The sequence below is a fragment of the Notothenia rossii genome (genome assembly GCF_949606895.1).
Source record: "Notothenia rossii genome assembly, chromosome: 9".
Classification (NCBI taxonomy): Eukaryota; Metazoa; Chordata; class Actinopteri; order Perciformes; family Nototheniidae; genus Notothenia; species Notothenia rossii.
The window spans coordinates 22,256,910-22,279,071 of NC_136907.1; the positions used below are offsets into that span (position 1 = coordinate 22,256,910).

At 39.9% G+C, this 22,162-nt stretch overlaps 2 protein-coding genes across 5 annotated transcripts in view; both read left to right on the forward strand.

Moving 5' to 3' along the window:
* atp2a3 (ATPase sarcoplasmic/endoplasmic reticulum Ca2+ transporting 3) overlaps positions 1-3,713 on the forward strand; it is a 55,012-nt gene extending 51,299 nt beyond the window's left edge. Inside the window, exons 17-21 of the mRNA XM_079650290.1 lie at positions 210-295; positions 638-771; positions 1,997-2,114; positions 3,002-3,119; positions 3,411-3,713. Of these exons, the coding sequence (XP_079506416.1) occupies positions 210-295; positions 638-771; positions 1,997-2,114; positions 3,002-3,119; positions 3,411-3,454 (500 nt within the window). The 3' untranslated portion in view covers positions 3,455-3,713. The remainder of the gene's footprint in view (positions 1-209; positions 296-637; positions 772-1,996; positions 2,115-3,001; positions 3,120-3,410) is intronic.
* Positions 3,714-14,126: 10,413 nt separating this feature from the next.
* Positions 14,127-22,162, forward strand: part of camkk1a (calcium/calmodulin-dependent protein kinase kinase 1, alpha a) — a 92,208-nt gene continuing 84,172 nt past the window's right edge. For 2 of the 4 annotated variants that reach the window (XR_013802975.1, XM_079652336.1), the window contains exon 1: positions 14,129-14,647. The gene's annotated coding sequence lies outside the window, so the exon portion shown is untranslated. Of the gene's footprint in view, positions 14,648-22,162 lie in introns of all 4 variants that reach the window. The other 2 variants (XM_079652340.1, XM_079652339.1) reach the window with 2 other exon arrangements.

Sequence of the window (22,162 nt, forward strand, 5' to 3'; positions counted from 1 at the left end):
ACCTTCTACAATGACACATGGACTCCGTAAAAGCAGCAGCTAGCATAATAATGCTAACTGCAACTACACAAAGTTAGCTCTTGTAGTTAACAGACAGCCAAGGTTAAAAGCACACAACCCATAAAAACCCATTTTCTTCCTGGGAATAACTACATCTATCTAGTAATTTTAGATTTACATGTAATTTTGTTTCTGACTGTGACCTGTAGGATATGTGGGTCTTGGAACAGTAGGCGCTGCCACATGGTGGTACCTGTATGATGAGGGCGGCCCACAAGTGTCCTTCTATCAGCTGGTGAGTAGCAAAACACACTGTCTAAATGTATTAGCACCGGCGTGGTCCAGTCCTCAGAATATAGATTTGTATCTATTATGACATACAGCCCTTCAAACTTAATTTACATAACACCCACTGTTGGAGACGGTAATGATTGGGCCTGCTCCCAGTGTTAACCAAAATAGAAATGGAAGTAAGACCCATGTGGTTTGGTACACGCAGAGTGGGAACAAGGCCAAGGTTCTGCAGCTGTTAACCCATCAGATCTCAGCTCCATCAAACCAGGTCGCGGGGTTCCTGCTGCGGACATACACACACGTGCACACAGACACACTCACTCCTCTGTCTCTCTCTCTACAGAGACACTTCATGCAGTGCACTGAGGATAACCCCATGTTCAAGGGAATCGATTGTGATGTGTTTGAATCCCGCTACCCCACAACCATGGCCCTATCTGTGCTGGTCACCATCGAGATGTTCAACTCACTCAACAGGTTGGTCATCTTTCGTTATGATGTGGAGGGTAAACACTCCTTAAATGTCAACGCTGTCAGATTTGAGTTAAAAAGAAGACTCACTGTTGTCGTCCAGCTGACAGAATTAACCAACTTTCTTAGCATGAAAAACGCATCCATCACAAAAATCTACTTATTTCACTGCTGAATGAATAGTTAGCACTTTTGGAAATGTGTTTGAATGAAGTGCTTGGTATCTTACTTACATTAGATGAGAGTTGGCACACCCCTCAGTTTGGTAAAAGAGATAAGAATACTAGCAGGGTATTTAAATAAATATATATTTTTTAGAGGCACAGGCAGCAGTAAAATGTATTTTGCTACCTTAAAAAAGCCTGCTATTTTTCCATCTGTTCTTTTCAAGGCCACCAAACACCTTTGACAGAAACACAACATTTACCTTGCAAAAAAACCTGAAGTTCCCTTTCTATTGCTGCTACAGTTCATTTGTTCATGTTATTGTGTGACTTTGGGGAATCTTAAATAACCCTTTGAAACACCAAAGTCATAAAAACACATAAACAAACAAACTAACTAATAAACAAACTAACTGATGATAAATAACTTGTTTTCTAAATTGTGTCTGGTACTTTTGTAGATAGCACAGTTAGTTGCTTCGCTTTCGGAAAGTCAAGGTTAAAATAGTTTAACATAGCTAAAATACATTTTGCAGCTGCAGTATTTCATTGCTTCGGTTCTATTCTCATGACTTCAAATGTAAGGACTTTTATAAAACTCCTTAACAAATCTGCATTTAGTGATTGTAGTAATGGAATTCAGCTTAGTCACACATCTTTAAAAAATGGAATAATGCTTTTTGGGGGAGGCAGAAAATAAAAGGCACAGTGGTATGAAGGGGGAAATTAAGCTTTTTTGCCAGGATTGCTCATGGAGCAAGTCTGTCAGTAACTCCTTATAGAAATACATAGTAATGTCTTATTCAGGAAATAATCTGAGAAAGGGAAGGTTGAAATTAAGGACTGCATGACACTGAAAATGTTATCCCAAAATATGACATTTAGTAAAACAGACAGAGGGAAAACATGTTTACATGGATACTATTGCCCATTCTGAGACCTTAATGATTGCTTGTTACTTTAATTCTAATCTGGTTAAAGACTTGTATCAACTTTTAACATCATAGAATAGCATCAATGTCAGGATCTGATCAATTGTCTAATCTATTTACATTTATCTCCGCCAGTTTGTCTGAGAACCAGTCCCTGATCAGGATGCCTCCCTGGGTCAATTTCTGGCTGCTGGGAGCCATCGTCCTCTCCCTCTCCCTCCACTTCCTAATCCTCTATGTCGAGCCTCTGCCGGTAAGAATTCAACCACATGACTGTCAGTGAGTTGGACCTGTGGGGTGTTTAATGATGACATTTTTAAAAAGGCAGATTTTCCATGATAGTGTTGTGTTTGAATGGCAAAATATACATTGAGAGAAAATTACAGTGGCCTTGAAAATGTTACCGCCCTGCAACTTGAGAAACACATATAAAGTACAGAAGACATAACTAAATACAGACTATTTAGATCTACAGTAGGAAAGAAAATGTTTGCCACAAAAAATACAAGTTTAAGAGGTTACATTTTCTAAGTAACCTTTATAAAGTGTTTGTTGTTGTAAAACAGATTTTTTTGGCCACAAGAGGCTAACCTTCTTGTTACAAATAGGACTAGAAATGCCAAATTAGCAACAATTAAAATATGATTTCTTTCCAAAAGAAAGACATGACGGTAATGTTAATAACTTTCTAACCCACAGTAAATGTACCTTGTGTTTAGAGTGCATCAAGAAATTAAAACTGGAAGAAAGATATGAATGCATCAAAACCATAATATCCTGACAACAACACAAACCAATTCACCCACAATAAAACGTTTTTACTGAGGAAATAAAAGAAAGATGATTTGTGCAATTCTTATTTTTGTCCACCTGTATTCAAGTCATGACCCAAGGTGGAGGGGGTGGGGGCTCCGTAAAAATGCAACCTAATACAGAAAAAACAAACGCTGCTGTATACAGTAAAACTGCAAGTCATGCAAAACGGCATACGTTCCCAAGGCAGGGCATGTTCTTCGCATTTAAGTCTCCCCAGGAAACTTGTTGTTTTGCAGCAGAAAAGTCTTCATTACAGTGTCGGTTGTGCTCAGCATCTATTTTACTGTTAAGACTCTCTGACTTTCTAATCCCTCTGTCCTCCAGTTGATCTTCCAGGTGACCCCTCTGCACTGGTCACAGTGGATCGTGGTCCTGAAGATTTCCATCCCTGTCATCCTCCTGGATGAGGCACTGAAATATGTCGCCAGGAACTATCTAGAAGGTTTGTTGAGCCTGTTGGTCCCAATACGTCCACCCATACAAACGTGGTGTGAACAATGTAGAGGTGAAGTTTCTTAAATCAATGAATGTTGAAGATCGGATTCTACTGACTCTCCTCTGCTCTCTTTTTCTCTCCTGCATTTCTACTTCAGCCTAAACTCTTTTTGTCTCACCTTCTTTGAAAAGGTACTCAGCCTCTTCATGCTTTCTTCCCTCCTGTGAAAAAAGCTATGGACAGATCGCACTAGTTATAATGAACTCTAAATGTTTTATCTTTTTTTTTTCCCGGCAGGTGATGAGGAAAAGAAATACCGGAGGAGATGGAAGCGGGACTAAGTCATCTCCCTCGACACACTCACACACTTAAACACACGCCTCCCCTCTCCCTTTACGAGATAGAAAGCTAGAAACCTTTTCTCTCCCCTGTCCTCGTTCCCTCAATCCTGCATGTCCAACAAACACCACTAGAAATGAGCTGTGTGTGTGTGTGTGTGTGTGTGTGTGTGTGTGTGTGTGTGTGTGTGTGTGTGTGTGTGTGTGTGTGTGTGTGTGTGTGTGTGTGTGTGTGTGTGTGTGTGTGTGTGTGTGTGTGTGTGTGTGTGTGTGTGTGTGTGTGTGTGTGTGTGTGTGTGTGTGTGTGTGTGTGTGTGTGTGTGTGTGTGTGTGTGTGTGTGTGTGTGTGTGTGTGTGTGTGTGTGTGTGTGTGTGTGTGTGTGTGTGTGTGTGTGTGTGTGTGTGTGTGTGTGTGTGTCTTCAGAAAAGAAAAACATATTCCTAACTAGTCGGCTCTGCTTTTTAAAGATGTCTGCTCATTGTTTTCTTGACTATACATACAGTGGTGCAGTAACTGGACTTTGGGAGGGAAGGAGAGGGAGGACAGGGGAACGGATAATAATATTAGGTGGGAGGGGGAGGGATATTTGAAAATAGCAGAGAGACGGAAAGAGAGACTGAGAGGCCTGCCATCATGGAGAAGAGACGTCACGAGAATAAACAAGAACGTAGGAGGTGAAAACGGCGGGATACGAGACGACCATTGTTCCAGTGTGTGTCCACTAAACAATTATCTGGAGGTACCGCCACACACACACACACTACTGGCCGAGAGTTCCAGGGGCGCGGCCTTATCAGCACAACAACATCGTATCTCTGGCCAGTTTGTCACAGCGCTGCTCCACCATCGCTCTTTGTCCGAAGTCTTACTGATCGTGCTTTTATGCAGATGTACTCTCTGTCTCTCTTTCTCGCTCTCTGTGGAGGAGGCACCTGTGGGCTCGGGGTTATGACCTCATCGGCCTCTTTGAGTTGGGGTGGGGAGATTTCGCTCCACCTAAAGGTGTGAATAGCTTTATGCCGCTTGGCCGCTTCCTTTGCCTCTTAAATCGAGGAGCTGAGGTCAGCTCACAGACTTGGTAAACGTGTATAAAATACAAATAAATAAATTAAAATGTCTGTGGCACGCCTGTGTTTATAATGCATTCTAAATGACTAATTATTAGCTAATAGCACTGTATAATTATTGTCATAAGCGATCATAGACATACATTTCTACAATCCTTTATAACACAAAGTATTTCATGACTAAAGTATCGTAATATTTCTGATTAACTGAATTATTTTGCAAGCCCATGTCTATCATGTATTAAATGATGATCCTTGCAAACAAATATCAGCGACTGACTTGCAATTATGAAGTGTTATGAACCCTCAACCTAAAAATAATACAAATATATACTTTTTGAATGTGTTATTGTTATAAAGCTTTATGAGTGTTTAAGTCTAATTAAACAGTGCTATTAGCAGATTATAACTCCTATAAGTGTGTTTATAATGCGTAAAAGACATGGGTGTCATAGTAAGCGTTACCAAAATGTCAAATATCAACCAAACGGTAGAGTAGCTGGTCCTGTTACGCTTCAATCTAATGTCCATCTGCTGTGCTGAGTTTTAGCTGTCAAATGTCTAAATTAAAGGCAGATCCGAAAAGGACGATGAACTTCATGACATGTTGTACATAATGATGGTCTTAGAGCATCCTGTTGTTCATCTACCCTTTTAATGTGTTCAGTTGTATCTAAACCTGCACCAGCGCTAAAGTGTGTGTGCTTATATAGCCTTACTTGACTTAATTTGTCTGATTTGATAGGCTTCTTGCGCACAGATGATGTAGTTAGATTAAGTTAAGGAATGGCAAGTAAACTGCTTGATTGTGTCACTTGGTTATGAATCATTAAGCACATGTATCATCCATGCCTTATACAGCCCACTGCACCTCCACTTTGTGGTCTAAATTAATGTGTTTCTGCTAGCCTTTAATTAGCACCCACCGTCACCACTGGCACTCGTATTGCCCTGACAGGGATACTCGGGGTCTCAGAGACTCTGAATGTCCTCCTGATCTGCGGCATGTTTAATAGGATGCCCTTTTTTGTGTGCTTTGTGTGCTGCTCCCTCAGCTCCTCCTGCTCTCTCAGTGCTTTAGCAACTCACTTTGGTATTGTTTTATAATGACTAAATAGTAATGTATTTGACTGAATGAACCCGTGGGTTTGGATTGTGTCTTTAAGTCTTAATTATGGGTTTATGTGTTGGGCCATGGTGCTCTGCGGACTGGGTCAGTGGTGGTTGTGGTCTCTTTTGCTTCTATAGAGGAGAGTATGCACTTAAAAAAAAAACGGCTGCATCAAAAATGATTTAATTTAATAAAGCTACATATGAATATAGCGTTTGTCAAGGAACATGTTTTATTTCATTTCTTGTTTCCAGACCTGATTTTCCACAATTTGACATGAAGCTTGGTTTAGAATCCAAAGGAAAATCCATCCTTAAACACTTTCAAAATGAGCGACTATTGCTAACAGGACTGTATGTAGTTCTATTCATCTATTTTGTTGCCTGGTGATGTTTTTCCTACTCCAGGGGATAACAAGCCAAACCAAGATAGTATGTCTTCATCGAGTCCAATTTCCAATTCCACATGCTCTCTGGGGTCATTCTTGGAAATTCATTGTTGAGGTTGATTGAGAAACATATTCAAATTCAGAGTATGACCTCCTGAAAATGGCGGTGGAGATGCCCCAGATTTGGCGAAAAGTCCTTGGCAAAGTAATGTACTGATGTTGAAGGTGGCAGCAGCAAAATGTATGTTAGATATCTAAAAAATCTATCTGTTTAAGTGAACGTTATTTTTAGAGTATCTTCACTGCTTTACCTTTCCGCCACACATAGCTTTCCGACGGGTAACTAAAGGCGTTATTTATGCTCTCTACAAAGCCCATTGAAAAAAACAATAATTCGACCTTGCTGAGCACGGGAGTTGCGGGTCTATCGCTGCCTTGATCGTCAGTTTGTTTTGTGTTATTGTGCGACTTTGAATAATCTTAATCAACCCTTTAAAACACCAAAGATGCACGATAACACAAACAAACTAAAGATTTATGCAGCAGTAGGCCAGAAATGTCCATGTTCTGTGCGGTAAAATTACTGTTTTTGTCAATGGAGTCTGATGGCTTTAAAGAGAGCTAATGGCTTATAATAATAGTCCCCCTAGGAAAGGGCTGTCTCACGGCAAGTTAAAGTGATGAAAATAATACAACTTACATTTTGACTGATATTTTAGGTTGCTAAGACATGTTTTGCGTCTTCCTTTGTCTGCTGCAGTACATTGCTTAGCGTTGGTGCCACTTCTCCTGTCTCTTCCAACAAACTGGCAAATTTTCCGCTATCTACTGTAGGAAATACACTGATCCACATCCAAAAATCCCAAATATCCTTTTAGGTGGAAATTGATTAAGCACATAGAGAAAATAAACACATTATCAGACAAAAAAGGCTTTGAACATCGAGCACAATGAGATACACTTTAAGCGTGGACTGTTCCTTCCAAATTTTCCAGTAAATAATAGCTTTATTTTGATTCAGATTTTTGTAAAACAGCCGCTTTTGTTTCACCACCATGATATTGGGCCACTCTGTAGACCCCCTGTCCCAGCTCTCCACAGCTCTGTAACATTCTGGCACTCTGGCCACCAGGCGCTATAGGTCTGTATCCTTGTTATTTACTACTGAACCCTCAACTCTGTACAGAAGATGAGAAAAATGATCGCATGGAACATTGTTACTGTAATAATAACCTATACAGTATATAATATTTAATTTTTTGATAACTTGCGTCAGTGAAACCAACTCACAACAACGCACAGAATTGCGAGAATCCATTTAGAATTTATCTTTGAGCACATGGTATCTAAGGATCTCCTTTGTTTGTTTTGGTTTTGTAGATTAGAGCTTTTTTTCTTCATTCTTCCCATTTTGGTTTTTACGGTTGCTGGGGTTTTGTGTATTTTACTGTAGGGAGAAGAATATGACGTTATGTTTAAGATAAGAGAAGAATCATGCTTTTCGCTAATAATGACGATGACGCTGATCATTCAGTGGGGGTTATCCGGTGTGAGAATGTTCAAGGGTTTGTGAATGACCTGTGTCTGGTTTACGCTGAGCGATAAGCAGTGATGAATCCTGGGTTATGAAGTTTAATGACTGTACATTGAAGGGCTTGGTGTGGATGCAGGCTCTAGAGACCCCGGCACCTCCTAGCACGGTACTCAAAGTCCATCTGTAAAAGAATAATGCCCTTTACTATCAGTGAAGTAGTGATCATGTTGATACCATCTGAGCGACCGTTCCCTTTTCTGTCTGCATAGAAATGTTAACAGTCTCTAGAGCCCCAGTTCCACCTCTTGAGTTATTAAAAGGATTTTCTGTATTGCCTTGTTAATATTCATTTTGGAAACATAATTTTATAAATGACAAAGACGTGAAAATAAAGATAATTTATCTTGTTATTTATTCCGAGTTTGTTTCTTTTTGTATGTACTGGGGGTATGAAATGTGTTATAACAAAGAACTGAGGGCCTGAGAATCAAATGAGAAGAGAAAATGTTGTGATCCAATTTCCAAGACTGATCTTACTGCTTATCACAAAAAAAGGGTTTGCCAGGATAACCAAGTTTAGAATCTTACCCTTGAGAAAATAAACATTATTTTTAGTCCAATTTAGAACATGGTACACTTTACCTAGAAAGATTATCATGGCAAAAAATAATGATATAAGATCTGTTTCACTCAGGCTTTCAAACAAAAGCTATCCCAGATAAATGTTGACAGTGGTTTAATGTATTGACCATTGGGTTTTTCAATGTGAAATACATTTAGAGGTTTCTGAGTATCAAAATGTAGGTTTTTTGTTTCTCCTTCATTTTAAAGCAATGCTGGAAACAAAAGGACTAGTTTTGGGATACATGCTCCAGATATGTTTTTTTTTTTTTACAACTATCAATTCAAATATTTAGCACAATCCAAGTGATTTTAAAAGGTGTTAGATCAGGAAACAAGCTGAAGTTAAAGAAAAAGTTAGACAAAGTATCTGTATGCTGTCCTAATAATTTGGTTGCCATCTGCAACTGAAACGCTAGATGCCACTAAATCCCACAGTCCCTTTCAGTCTGTTTACTGCTCTTTATCAAGCCTTTCTTTCTACATCAGACCATCATAAAAGAACACGTTAAAATACACAGAGCAACATGAATGTAAAACCCCATAACTTTAGGTTTGCAAATCCAAAGTAGTCAGACATTAGAAACTCATGCATAATACAATAAATAACGAAAATATAGCTATATTTAAAAGAAACAAACTATTATCAAGTTCCAGAGGTTTAACATACACATTTAAAATAGCTTCAGGAACATACTTGTTTATTAAAGCCACATATTTTTTATTCAAGACATTGCACAGTGTGATTCTTTTGATGTTGAGCCCAATGCAAACACTGTAGTATCATGTCATTCGAGCACTGAGCGTGTTGAACCAGCAGGGGGCGGTGTTACACCACCTAGCCTGTAAATATAAAGCGGTGAGTCATGGCAGGATGTTTTATTGGTACCCATCATTCCAAGGGAAAAAAAGGACGTAGTTTGTTAGTTTAGTGAAGCCCAACCAAACAAGTCACTGCTGTTTTTGTCTGAAGGGGAGGCACCACAGGTAAGGATGGTAAAACAATTTAACTAAAATATATCATCATGGAACTTCCAATAAATAGTTGTGTACTACGCATATTCTGAAATGCTATCTTTAAATGTATTTATAATGCATTATCTAAATCAATATGCCAATTTGCATTTATTTAAACAATGAGATCTGGATGAAACCAGTTTCAAAACTCGTGTTGTATTATGGTGTCATTTTTAGAGTCAATGGATTTAACAGTTTTTTTGGCCTTTTATATCGCTCTATACTATAAATAAAATAATCTCAAAATCCATTTCCCTTTAGAATATAATCTGTAATATATGTATGAATTAAACTGTTTAATTGTGTTAATTAATTACTATCTTAAGTAAACTTTGTGGGAATTAAGTATACATTAATCAAATGTATCACAAACTGTGTATTTTGGATGATTGCTTCCCATTAGCATGAAAAATGCATGAAAAACAATGTTTAGCCTGTAGCGTCATGCCATAAGCATACCATGTGAACCCAGGCTGATGAGTCACACTTAAACAGAATGAAACATGAAACAGAACCATCACCAGCCTTCAGATTTTGAAAGACTCTGCAGAAACACACTCACTTGCACCTACACCTGCCTGTCTCACTACCAATTACCACACAGCCAGAAGTACTTTGTCATGCTCCATCAGATCTCACACGTGAAGATGACACGCACCCTCTCCAGGGGGAGTTCCTGGAGTTAAGGTGGGATCCCAAGAGGCTGCAAGGGAAATGGAAGCAGGATCTCACTAGCCCCTTATTTCCACCCTGAGCCTCAGAGGAATACATGATGGGGAAATACAGTAGGGGATCTGTCCCAGTGAAAGAAAGAAAGACACACACACACACACACACACACACAGCGGCTGAGATAACACAAAGATGAGAAGAGAACTGAAAAGGTTGCGCAAGGAGACAAAGGTTTGGAGTGGAATCTGGTCTTGTTTTCTATTCTTTCCTGTAAAAGAAGGGGCACAAAGCTTTCTCTGAGCCAATCATATCAGGACGAGGGTGATGAAAGACTGAAATGAATCAATGAGTCTTGTTTGAAAAAAAGCCTTTCAGCCTTGGAATTTGTGGAGGTGAAATATCAAGCCCCAGGAGATCCACACATATTTCTTAGTTTTCTTCTGCAATAGTCTGCTTTTACTGATTTTTAATTGTTGACCTTTCTGAAATACAAAATGAAAAAAACGAACCCTTTATTGTAGAATCCAAGGTTGAATACGACACTGCTCCCTTGGCCATATATATACTGTATATATACTGTATATATATATATATATATATATGTATATATATATATATGTGTATATATATATATATATATATATATATATATATATATATATATACAGGACTGTCTCAGAAAATTAGAATATTGTGATAAAGTTCTTTATTTTCTGTAATGCAATTAAAAAAACAAAAATGTCATACATTCTGGATTCATTACAAATCAACAAATATTGCAAGCCTTTTATTATTTTAATATTGCTGATTATGGCATACAGCTTAAGAAAACTCAAATATCCTATCTCTAAATATTAGAATATCATGAAAAAGTATACTAGTAGGGTGTTCAACGAATCACTTGAATCGTCTAATTAACTCGAAACACCTGCAAGGGTTTCCTGAGCCTTGAAAAACACTCAGCTTGGTTCAGTAAACTAAATCACAAGTATGGGGAAGACTGCTGATCTGACTGCTGTCCAGAGGACCGTCATTGACACCCTCCATCAGGAGGGTAAGACACAAAAAGAAATTTCTCAAAGAGCAAGCTGTTCACAGAGTGCAGTTTCAAAGCACATCCACAAAAAGTCTGTTGGAAGGGGGAAATGTGGCAGGAAACGCTGCACAACCAAGAGAGATGACCGCAGCCTTAACAGCATTGTGAAGAAGAGTCGCTTCCAGAATTTGGGGGAGCTTCAAAGACAGTGGACTGAAGCTGGAGTCCAGGTATCAAAAGTCACTGTTCACAGACGTGTCCGGGAAATGGGCTACAATAGCCGTATTCCCATGGTCAAGCCACTTCTGAACTCAAGACAACGGAAGAGGCGTCTGACTTGGGCTAAGGAAAAGAAGCACTGGACAGTTGCACAGTGGTCCAAAGTCCTCTTTTCAGACGAAAGCAAGTTTTGTATTTCATTTGGAAGTCAAGGCGCCAGAGTCTGGAGAAAGGCTGGAGAGGAGCAAAATCCAAGTTACTTGAAATCCAGTGTGAAGTTCCCACAGTCAGCGATGGTTTGGGGAGCCATGTCAGCTGCTGGTGTTGGTCCACTGTGTTTCATCAAGCCCAGAGTAAATGCAGCTGTGTACCAAGAGATTTTAGAGCACTACATGCTTCCGTCTGCTGAAAAGCTCTATGGAGATGAGGAATTCATTTTCCAGCATGATCTGGCACCTGCCCACAGTGCCAAAACCACCAGTAACTGGTGTACTGACCATGGCATTACTGTCCTCGATTGGCCTGCAAATTCCCCTGACCTGAACCCCATAGAGAATATGTGGGGTATTGTGAAGAAGAAGCTGAAAGACACCAGACCCAACAATGCTAATGAGCTAAAGGCCGCTATTGAAGCATCCTGGGCATCCATAACACCTCAGCAATGCCACAGGCTGATTGCCTCCATGCCACGCCGCATTGATGCAGTAATCCGTGCAAAAGGATTCCCAACCAAGTACTGAGTGCATTAATGGACATTTTCAAATGTTTGATTGTGTTTTGCTGTTATAAATCTTTTTTTTTTACTTGGTCTGAGGAACTATTCTAATTCTTTGAGATAGGATTTTTGAGTTTTCTTAAGCTGTATGCCATAATCAGCAATATTAAAATAATAAAAGGCTTGCAATATTTCAGTTGATTTGTAATGAATCCAGAATGTATGACATTTTTGTTTTTTTAATTGCATTACAGAAAATAAAGAAACTTTATCACAATATTCTAATTTTCTGAGACAGTCCTGTATATATATATATATATGTAAAAGGGCACCAGATCTCCTTGAGAAGCATGACACACAGACTTTATAGATTTGTAGCTCTTTTTATTTATTTGTTGTGGTTGTTGTGCATTTTTTTGTGGTTTTGTGTCTCTTGGCACTCTGTATGTGTCTCTCTGTTGTGGTTTTGTCTCTTTGCAGTTGTTTTGTGTCTCTTTGTGGGCCTTATTTGTCTCCTTGCAGTGGTTTCCCCCCTTTGTATCCGTTTTATGTCTCTTTGTAGTTTTGTTTTAAGTCTCTTATGATCTAAAGGTGTCTCTCTCAAACCAGCATAAAGGTCAAACACAAGCGTCAGAGCTTTGATGATGATCTGGTCATGCTCTACAGACATCACGATGCAGCCACATTTGCTATGCACATACAAGGCTGTGTATCGGCTGAGTTTCAAGATGACTCATCTGAGAACAAGCAGAGGCAGCACGCTGTGCAGCGGGCTCGGTGGGGACACACATCTGTAAAGAGACAGAATTGGCTGGAAAATACTTTAAATTTGGAGGGTGATTGGACTGTGAGGGAGGACATGCTGCCCCTTATCCCAGGGTGTGAGCCAGTGCTGTGCTGTGAGGCTAAAGCTGTTGCCAATAAACTAAATGAACTTCCCCATAGGAGAGGGAGAGGACCCACTTCCCCACCACTACATGTTTGGTCCATTTTTAATTCCAATAAACGGTGCAGTGTGTACAGTGACTGGAGGTTAAAAGCATTTCAGAAGGAATTATTGTACTTTTTTTAACTGCACAGAATTATGCTTTTATCTAGATTCAACTACCCACCAGAAGTTGGAGGTGAGACGCTTAGTCAATTAACCAATAAGAAAATCATAATTAAATTTTTTACATCATTTTTAGATATAACAATTGTTCCTTCTCAAATATTCGAATTGTAATTATTTGTAATATTTTTTTCATTTGTGCTTATTTGTTTTTTTTTTAAATATTAGGATATTAGGATGAAAAACAAAAATGACACTATTTTAAACAGTGTCATTGAGAGTTTTGGGTAATTGTGATGAACGTTTTTTGTTTTACAAATGAAACACACTTACTAAAAATTACTTCCTCTATCAATATAAAAGCTATAATATTGCATTTTGTTTTGCAACACATGTTTTTAGATTGAAAATAAATGCAAGATATGTAATGTAATAATTGAAAAAATCAAATTGGCTCCACAACATCCAAATAAACAGTAAAATAATATTTTCTCTTGGATGTGTTTACTGTAGATATTCACATAGTAATACATAATCCTGTAAGAGATACATGATGGGCGGATGGGTTCCATAGGTTATTTAAAATGGTGCTGCTACAAGAAAATACTATACATTTCCCCTGTTACATCCACTCAATTAACACTATTCGGAAGGGGGATGGTGGTTGGGAGATTTGAGGAGGATAATGGTTTCTGTGGGATTATGAAAATGATTTCACTCAGAGAGAGTGAATCACGTTGAAGCAGGCCTGTTAGGATTGTCAGCATGGGTTAGTACTGCTGTACTGACAGGCCATCGACTAAGCTTTCTTGGGTAAAAGTGTGGGTGTTTTAATCACATGTCACAATATTTAAGATTTAAAAAAATAAATAAATAAAGGAGATGAAGGATGTAACTGGTATTGTCACATAGTGATGGCCACAGTTGGCGTTTTTAGTGCCTGCAACATGTTCTGTGTATAGGCTGCATTGGACTCAGTAATTATGATGTTACCATCTGCAGTCCCAATGACCACTCTGCTTATCTCCACTAATTAGTCAGGCGTTCATTCAACATTTTCTCAATCGGAAATGTGAAAAAATGGCCAGCAGAGGCGCTAGCTGCACTTCTGCTGCATACATCCACTTTTTGTTCATTATAATCTCCAGTGGATGGGCAATGAAAACAACCCATAGTAGGCACCTTTGATAACAAAACGGGTAATCCAATTCCCTATGCATCATGCTGTTTTTAATCAATAAAGAAATATGGTAGTGTAAAATAGTGTTGTGGATGCACGGCTGTGGTCATGCTGCGGGAACCTCCATGGCGGGAACAGGGCGGATCTTAGGACCCGTGGATTCGTTTGTGGTGGAATAATAAAAGTTGGGTTTATCCGACGCGCCTCAAAGAAGTGTGTGTGAGCTGCCTCCTTCTGCTGTGTGCACATTTCAACGGTGGTGGTGCAATAATAGCCAGCTGCGGGCGGAGTGTATGTAAGTGTGTGCATGCCGCCGCTGGTTGTCTTCACTCCGACTTCACTGTAGACAACACAGGCGGGTCTGTGTGTCCGTGCTTTCCGGAAGAGAGGGTGTGACACATGGGACACATCTCGGGTCAGCAGCTGATCCTGCTTCTCGTTTGCACAGAAAGCAGCATGGAAGCCTCTCTGCGGGTGTGTGTGTATAATCGGCTGTGAGTGGAGAGGATCAAACAGGCGGGACACCCTTGTCTCCGGATCCCTTTCACTGGAACGCGCTCACACACGCCCGACCTCTCGTTTGGGTGAGTGCAACTTTTACCATCATCTCATCTGAAATGCTCATTTTTGTAGTCATGGCCGACTGTGTAAATAAGGGGAAGTGAAGCTGCTAGTGCACTGCAGATAGATTTCCATGCACCTGTTTCCTTGCTGTGTGTGTGGTTTTTGTTTGGAATCAATCGCTCACCGGAGGGCACACAAGGATATTGACTACTCTGCAGTTGCACTAGATATGAATCACTTTACGCGTAGCCTCGCACTATGCACCGTGAAATTGGAAGCTGCACTGTGCCATTGATCTGTGTCATGCACCTGTCGTAAAATGCTCAGACTCCTAATCCACACATATTATAGGATATTACCTGCGTTTAACTGCTGTAAGGTCCGGGGTTCCACTCGGGACCTCTCAAGGTGATCCAAATGGTCTCCAATATTGAATTTTAGGTATGAGTCCAGTGACAGATAGGGATGTGTGCTCTAACCACAGGTTTCAGAACACTAATGGTAATGGCAGACTGTGTGTGTATCTGAGGTGCCTCATATGAAAACTAGTACTGAAACCATTAATTGATTAGACAACAGGCAGGGAATCAATCAACAAAAACACTACGGTTGATTGATATGTCATCAAGTTATTTATAACGAAAAAATTGCAAGCATTTCTGCTTCCAGCTTTCTCAAATTTGAAAAGTTGTATTTTTTTCTCTTTTTTTCTTTATTATTTCCGATTTTATATTGATTCTCTGTTGGCTTTTGAAAAGTAAAGTCAACACCATGACCTCTTAAAAGAAGTACCCTTAAGCCGTCTTTAAAATAAATCACCATTTGTCAATATTTTCTAACCTTTTGTTGAAAAAATTGTTAAACCATTAGATTTGTAATTGATACGAATAGGTTTTTTTCAGCTCTAATGAGCATGGGTAAAGGGTAAAAGGTGTACAATCATTCCTTTTGATAAGACCTATTTTATTAAATGATGTGACCTCATTGAAAGAGATTTACCAGTACATTGAAATGGATATGGCTCATTGATGCAAAGTAAAAATAATTTTTAAGATACACATTTTTTTTAAACTATCACATCTCTACCATTTCTTTCCAAGCATACCTCCTTTCTAATATAATGTCCTTGTGAATAATTGTCTTAATATAAAAAATAATTGATAGTTTTTAATTTAGATGTCCGGAATAGCCCGGTAAAACAATTATCAGATCGAATTGTGGTTGCTTTAAGTGGGTAGATAACATTGAACTGATTTGTTTTATGTGTTAATGGTCATATATTAATTGCAGGCTCCTAAATCCAATAGAAATCCATTTTGGCGGACTTTGTGAGGAATAAAGAATCAATATAGTATCATTGTTTTGGAACTTGTGCTTTACTGCACTAATCATTCAGTTACTCTGGTTATTTTCTGTTGAATGCAACAACAAAAAAACACAACGAAAACGTGGTTTTAGTTATTTCAAATGACTGGGCTTCTAATTTTAAACGAGCTATGACTTCATGTCTGCATCAAGTGGTGCTCACTCTCCTCTGTTCACAAATCGTTTAATCCATCATTCATGAGACGTGGGGCTGAATAGTTTGCTCTGAATTTACTTGAAGGATGACTTCAAAACGAGTTGACTCTCCAGCAGTGCTGCAACTTGAAAAACAGCGGCTTCATGAATGACATGCAACAAATTATTGTAGCGTCTCACCATTTGTTCTCGAGCCCTTACAAATGCAAAGTGTCTGCCCGCAACAAAGAGAAAAACAGTTTCACTTTTGGTGTGCTTACTTGTACAGTATGATGAATTTCACAGGCTGATATTAAGCACCAGGTTTGCTGAAGTGGCTGCATGAATTGTTGCTCTGGTGCATTCATGATATGTTTTGTATGCAACTTTTTGATCATTATATGCCAGGTTAAAGGAGCTGTGACCCATTACTGGTTGGGCTTGTATGAGCAGGACTGAGAGTGAAATACAATGCTTTCCAATTCTAAGAGAATCATCTTGTACCTGTGCAATTTCTGAATCTTGCTGCAAAATTGTGCTTTGTCCAGTTCTTTAAAAGAAAAAATAGATTATGTTCCCAGCATTGTGCCAATGGCTGTTCTTTTGAGTATTGATTTTCCTTTGAGGAAAGGAGGCGTATTCTTGTGGAAAAGAACAAGGTTTCTATTGTTGTAGTGTTTCGGGTCATTTTGACTTGCATTTTTTTCTAGGGTTTGCTTGGTGTAAATTAGCAACTCACTCAGTATCACTTCTGCCTATTCTCTGTTTCTGAATGTGCTGACGGCTGTAACACTCCCTCATGTGGGTTTTCGTACTCATGCAGAGCTGCGACCCAGCTACTGAAAAGAGGACATGTCAAACTGCTCCCAGCTCCTTCAGCCCCTCTGGGAAATCACTTAGTAAGGCGGAGGGAAAGGAAATCATCAAGCATTGTGTGCGTGTAGGTTTATGTATTGTTATTGCAAGTCATTTCTCAATAAATGTCATGAACAGTTTACACAGGACTGGACACCATTCACCCATAATATGTCGGGCGGACCTAAACTAAGAACCAGAGAATAAACAGGGATTGATTGTGACTGGTCTGTTCTGGTTGGTGAACACTGCTATACTTCTGCTTCTTTTGGAAGGTTTTCATTTTTCAATCGTAATACCAATTAATTGTGATCACTAAATCACTGCAGAGCGACATGCAATCGGCAGGAAGTGAAAAACCCAGGGTCCATTATATTTGTTCAATGTGTAATTGCTTGATGTATCCCCAAAGTGATTATCATCACTCTGCTGCACCTCTGGGTGCTTTGTCAGTGAGTGTGAAGATACTGTATATTTACGAGCACTTATAAAAATTGAAATCATTGCGTGACAGTGACCTAGAGGGGTTTGGCATTTGTAGGGTTGTTGTCTAGATGTATATCCATTATAGATATGAGTGTAGTAGAAACCCAGCCTATTATTAAGCTTGAATTATGTATTTTTACCGGCCGCTGAATTAGCCACAGATGTCACCTCCTATATAAAACAAACTGACACGCTGATCAAAATTGGTAAAAACACTGAATAAAGCAGTTTGGTAATTTAAAAAAAGGGTTTCCTCCTTAACGCATGCTCAGCTTCTTTTTTTTAAAGATCTAGCTTTTTTCAGTAAATTAAAATAGATTTTTAAATAGTTATAAATGACCGACATTTATAAAAGTGTCTCATTCAAATTATCTCTGGGTTTGAAAATTGTAGAAAACATTTGGGATAATGTAAGTTCAGAACCCAACACATTCTATATTGTCTTGTTTTAAGGCATTTTAATGTGTAAAAATTACATATTACATCTTTTTAAAACAGAAATGTCAATTTAACTTTCCTTTTGTTTGTGAATCCAAAAACCTATAATGAGTCATTTAAAGAGCATCTTGCAGGTTTTTATTTTTTCTACATTTATGCTTAAACTTGCTTGAAAATTACAATTAAAAAAAGTGAATGCAGGATTTGATATGTTTTACGATACATAAGGGCAGGAATTCAGAGGGAAAGGAGCAATTTTGAGCTCTGCTCTTAAAAACGACTTTTTTTTAAGGTCATACGTGAAACGCGTCATATTACATCACACAGGAGACACATCTCCGCTCTCTGACCGCGGGTATAGTAGAGTTGCGTTGAGTAGAGCGTTTGTGTTTTAAGGAGCTGGTATTTTTCGGTAGTTTTACCCCCCCCCCCCCCCCCCCCCCCCTTCGCTGCTCTCTCTCTCTCCCCTCCGGTACACGGCACCGTAAGACATAGTGTGGAATTGCATTAGGTAACGCTGTGGTGGCTGTACTGCTCCAGCCGTCTCCTTTGTGTTTGTTTGTTTCCCCCTGTCTGTGTTGTTTGTGTGTGCGTGGTGGCTGTCACTCCTGGCTCCCGGCTCAACCACCACTCACCTGCTGCAATCAGCTGTGCACCCTCCCCGACTACACACCTGCTTTCCATCAAGCCATTTACAACGGCATATCAACGGAAGCTCCACAACCTTTCTCCGCCAGATCGTCAAGTATCAGCCGTATCTCGCGTCTCTCCTCCGGTACGCAGCACCGTAGTGTGGAGTTGCATTAGGTAACGCGAGATACGGCTGATACTTGCGCATTAGTTTCTGTTATGGATCAGTATCAACAGTCCTGCCAGTAACGTTACTATATTATCAATGCTACTTTAGTTATAGCCTGATATATGATAGCTAACTTTACAATGTTGTGATGTGACGTTAGCTAACATTCTGTAGCTAACGCCGGTCACTCACCAAGATAGCTGCCCAGTTCTCCAGTGGTTCTCCTCACACCACAGCTCAATTTCTCTCCGATGGCCGTTATTTCTTCTAATCCTTGGCTGCTCCTGGTCTCTTGGATGCCTAGCAGGCTCATAATTAAAAGGTTGTGGTCCGTCATATGCATTCGAATATTCATGTTCAACTTCTTCTGTGTCTTCTGTGTCGAAACTAGCATTGGGATCCATGTTTATTAAGACGTTACACCGGCCGCTCTCCCCCTTGTGTCCCCCGTGTTACGTCACACGCGGGAGGTCACGTGCCGAGGCTTTTTTATGCGGAAGTGAAAATTTCTTACAAAAACGACGCCAGATGTCACTGTAGTGCGGGGGTCGGCAACCTTTTTGATATGAAGTGCCATTTCCAAAAAAAAAATTATCAGCGTGCCAACGATCGAGAATTATCAACGGGGGGGGGGATCCTTGCTGCGGGGAAGCAGTGTGTGGACCTGTCAGCGCAACTTACATTATGCCGAATTTAACAAACACATTTAAATAATTGTTTTAAACGGCATAATAATAAGGACGATCGTCCGTTCTGTGATTCTCCAGAACACACAAGTTATGATATTAGGGTCATGCAGAGTGAGATGAGATCGCTGTCCCTTTAAGAGAGAGAGAGAGGGGTGCGGCTTGTGCATGTGTGTTTGTGAATGGTAGAGCGACAGTGAGGGAACGTGTGTATGTTTCTGGAAGTGAAACGGGAAAGCAGAAAAACAGAGGTTTGTGATGTATTTTGTGAAACAGACGAACAGCTAAATAAATGCAACGTCCTCCCAAGAACAGCTCGCCTTTCTCCAGTCATTTAAGCTAAAGTGGGTTATTGAACCTGAAGCTTGTTGCTTCTGCCCTCCTCGACTACGGTCTGGGATGGCCAGTCCGCCCCTTTGTAGCATATTATTTCGATGAGAGATGAGCAGATCGCCACTGGGCTTTCAACTAAATAAACACAGCCACGCAAAAACTGCGGCATTTGTACAGCTCCTTATGGGTACTGCAATTAGTGAAGTGCTTTCCTCCGTGGTGAAACGATCAGCACTGCACCACGGAGGAAAACGGCAGAAAGTCACCAGGAGATAAAGAGAGCGGGGCTGCGTTGCGTGCATGGCTTCCTTCTGCAGGTAACGGGGAGACGCGCTCTGGCGGCGGTCTCGCGTTCAGGATCCGAAAATTAATTTTAATATTTTGCACACTTATTCCACTTATTCCTAGTGTGCCACTGGTTACGGTGCCAATGCTGGCACGCGTGCCAGGGGTTGCCGACCCCTGCTGTAGTGTATATTTCTGACTATATTGAAAATCTAGTGTTTTCATCATTTTCCTACACATTTATTCACAGGTGTCTTTAACCTGGAAGTTGCTCTTTAATTAAGAAAAACATTTGCAGGAGAGTGGTAAAATTACTTTTATGGAAAAGTTCCTCTTAGGGAGGCAAGAAAACGTATGAGTGACTGAACTGTGCTTTCCAGACAGGAGATGGAAGATGCTCAGCGTGTGGATCCACAGGGAAGAGCTCTTCAATTGAGCTCCGACAGACTTTCATACTGCAGCTGTGGGGAGAGAGTAGCAGCTGTACCTGCTGTAGTGTTTCTTTTACAAAGCTAATACTGTCAGCAATATATCTGCCAGCTCCTCTGTGGAATCTGCCTTCGTTCCCTGGAAGTTCAGGTGTTTGTGTAATCGTCATGAGTATGCTATCACTCTGTTTTAGAACAAAGACAACAGTGTAGCAGTGAGGCTTTCCACCTGCGTTGAGATGACGGATAGAAGTATATTTTTTAAGCTCTAGAAATGATTGGAATGTCTTCATTTGATAGCGGTTTTTACATTCCACTTTTCAATATTCCAAGGCTGTGATGAAAGGCAGGTGTATTGGTGAAGGGCTTACTGTCATAAGTGCAAGTTAGCAGTAGGATTTGTTAATAATTCCCTAAGGAAATGAATCCCATTAATCTGACTGTCCACCACTTTGGTCCAGACTGAAATATCTCAACCATCTCTTGCCTCTGCCTATCAGTCTTGCCAGCTCAGGAGTCCTTGTAACAGCTACTTTGCACTTAGTAAAACCAACTGTACAGCAGGAAATTAGAATAAGCTATTTATTTTATTTCCTGGCCTCAACATCAGAAAACAACAAAATTCCCATTGAGTTTCTCGCCAGCTCTTTATTGCTTCCTAGCTCTAGCGCAGAATGCACCCCATAAAAGTATATGTACTGTATAAAGATAAATAAAACGTAATACTAAACTAAGATGGTAAACTTGGTAACCATTATACCTGGTAAACATCAGCATTGTGAGATTGTTTGTGTGTTTATTGGAAATATAATCATTTTAATGCAAATATGTAATATAGAAATGTCATTGTTAATGATTTTGGTAACCATAGATTGCTGACTGTGTCTAATCAATAGTTACGTATAGTGCTGCGTACCTGTACGCCGAACCGGTACTGGACTTGTAAAAAGTTTCGGTTCAAGTCCGGTTAAAACCGGAACGTCGGGAACCGGTACTTACGTATATTCTCCTTTTTGTTCTAAACCATCTAAAACCTTCCATAGATCGAGAAATTTGCGCTGAGAAAAGACGAAAAACATTGTTTTGGCTTCTGATATGGCGGCCATTACTGAACTCACGAAGTCTCGCAAAATATCGCAACTGCTCGCGAGATCTGTGTGACGTCAAGGGAAGCTGGCTTAGACATAGTGGACACTGACAGCGTGGGATATTGGTTGCCATATATGGTAGTGTAGCTAAGCTAACTCCTTTGTATGTATGGTGATATAGTGTCTGCCGAAAGAGCAACACTTCACCCAGACAATGTCAATATGCTGTTGTTCTTGAACAAGAACACATAGACTTGTACTCTTGCATATTGAGTCTTGTATGTACATCACTATGTATGTAGTTGTGTTGTGTAGTTAGTAACACATGTAGAGTTCTAGAAAAGACATGGTGTAGACACAAGTTGGAAGGGGGCACAATAAACCTGACGAGTTTGAATTTGAGTTGATTATGAGTTTATTTTCAATTGATAATTAGCTCACAATAAGTTCACTTTAGTTACTCACACAACTTGACACAAGTCCGGACTTATAAGTCCGGACCTGAACCTGAACCTCTGGACTTGAGTCCGGACCTGAACCTGAATGTGAGTCCAGGTACACAGCACTAGTTACGTATGATCCATGTTATCTTTCATTTGTACTCGCTACACATACGAATTGGCCTTGGCCTGATCCA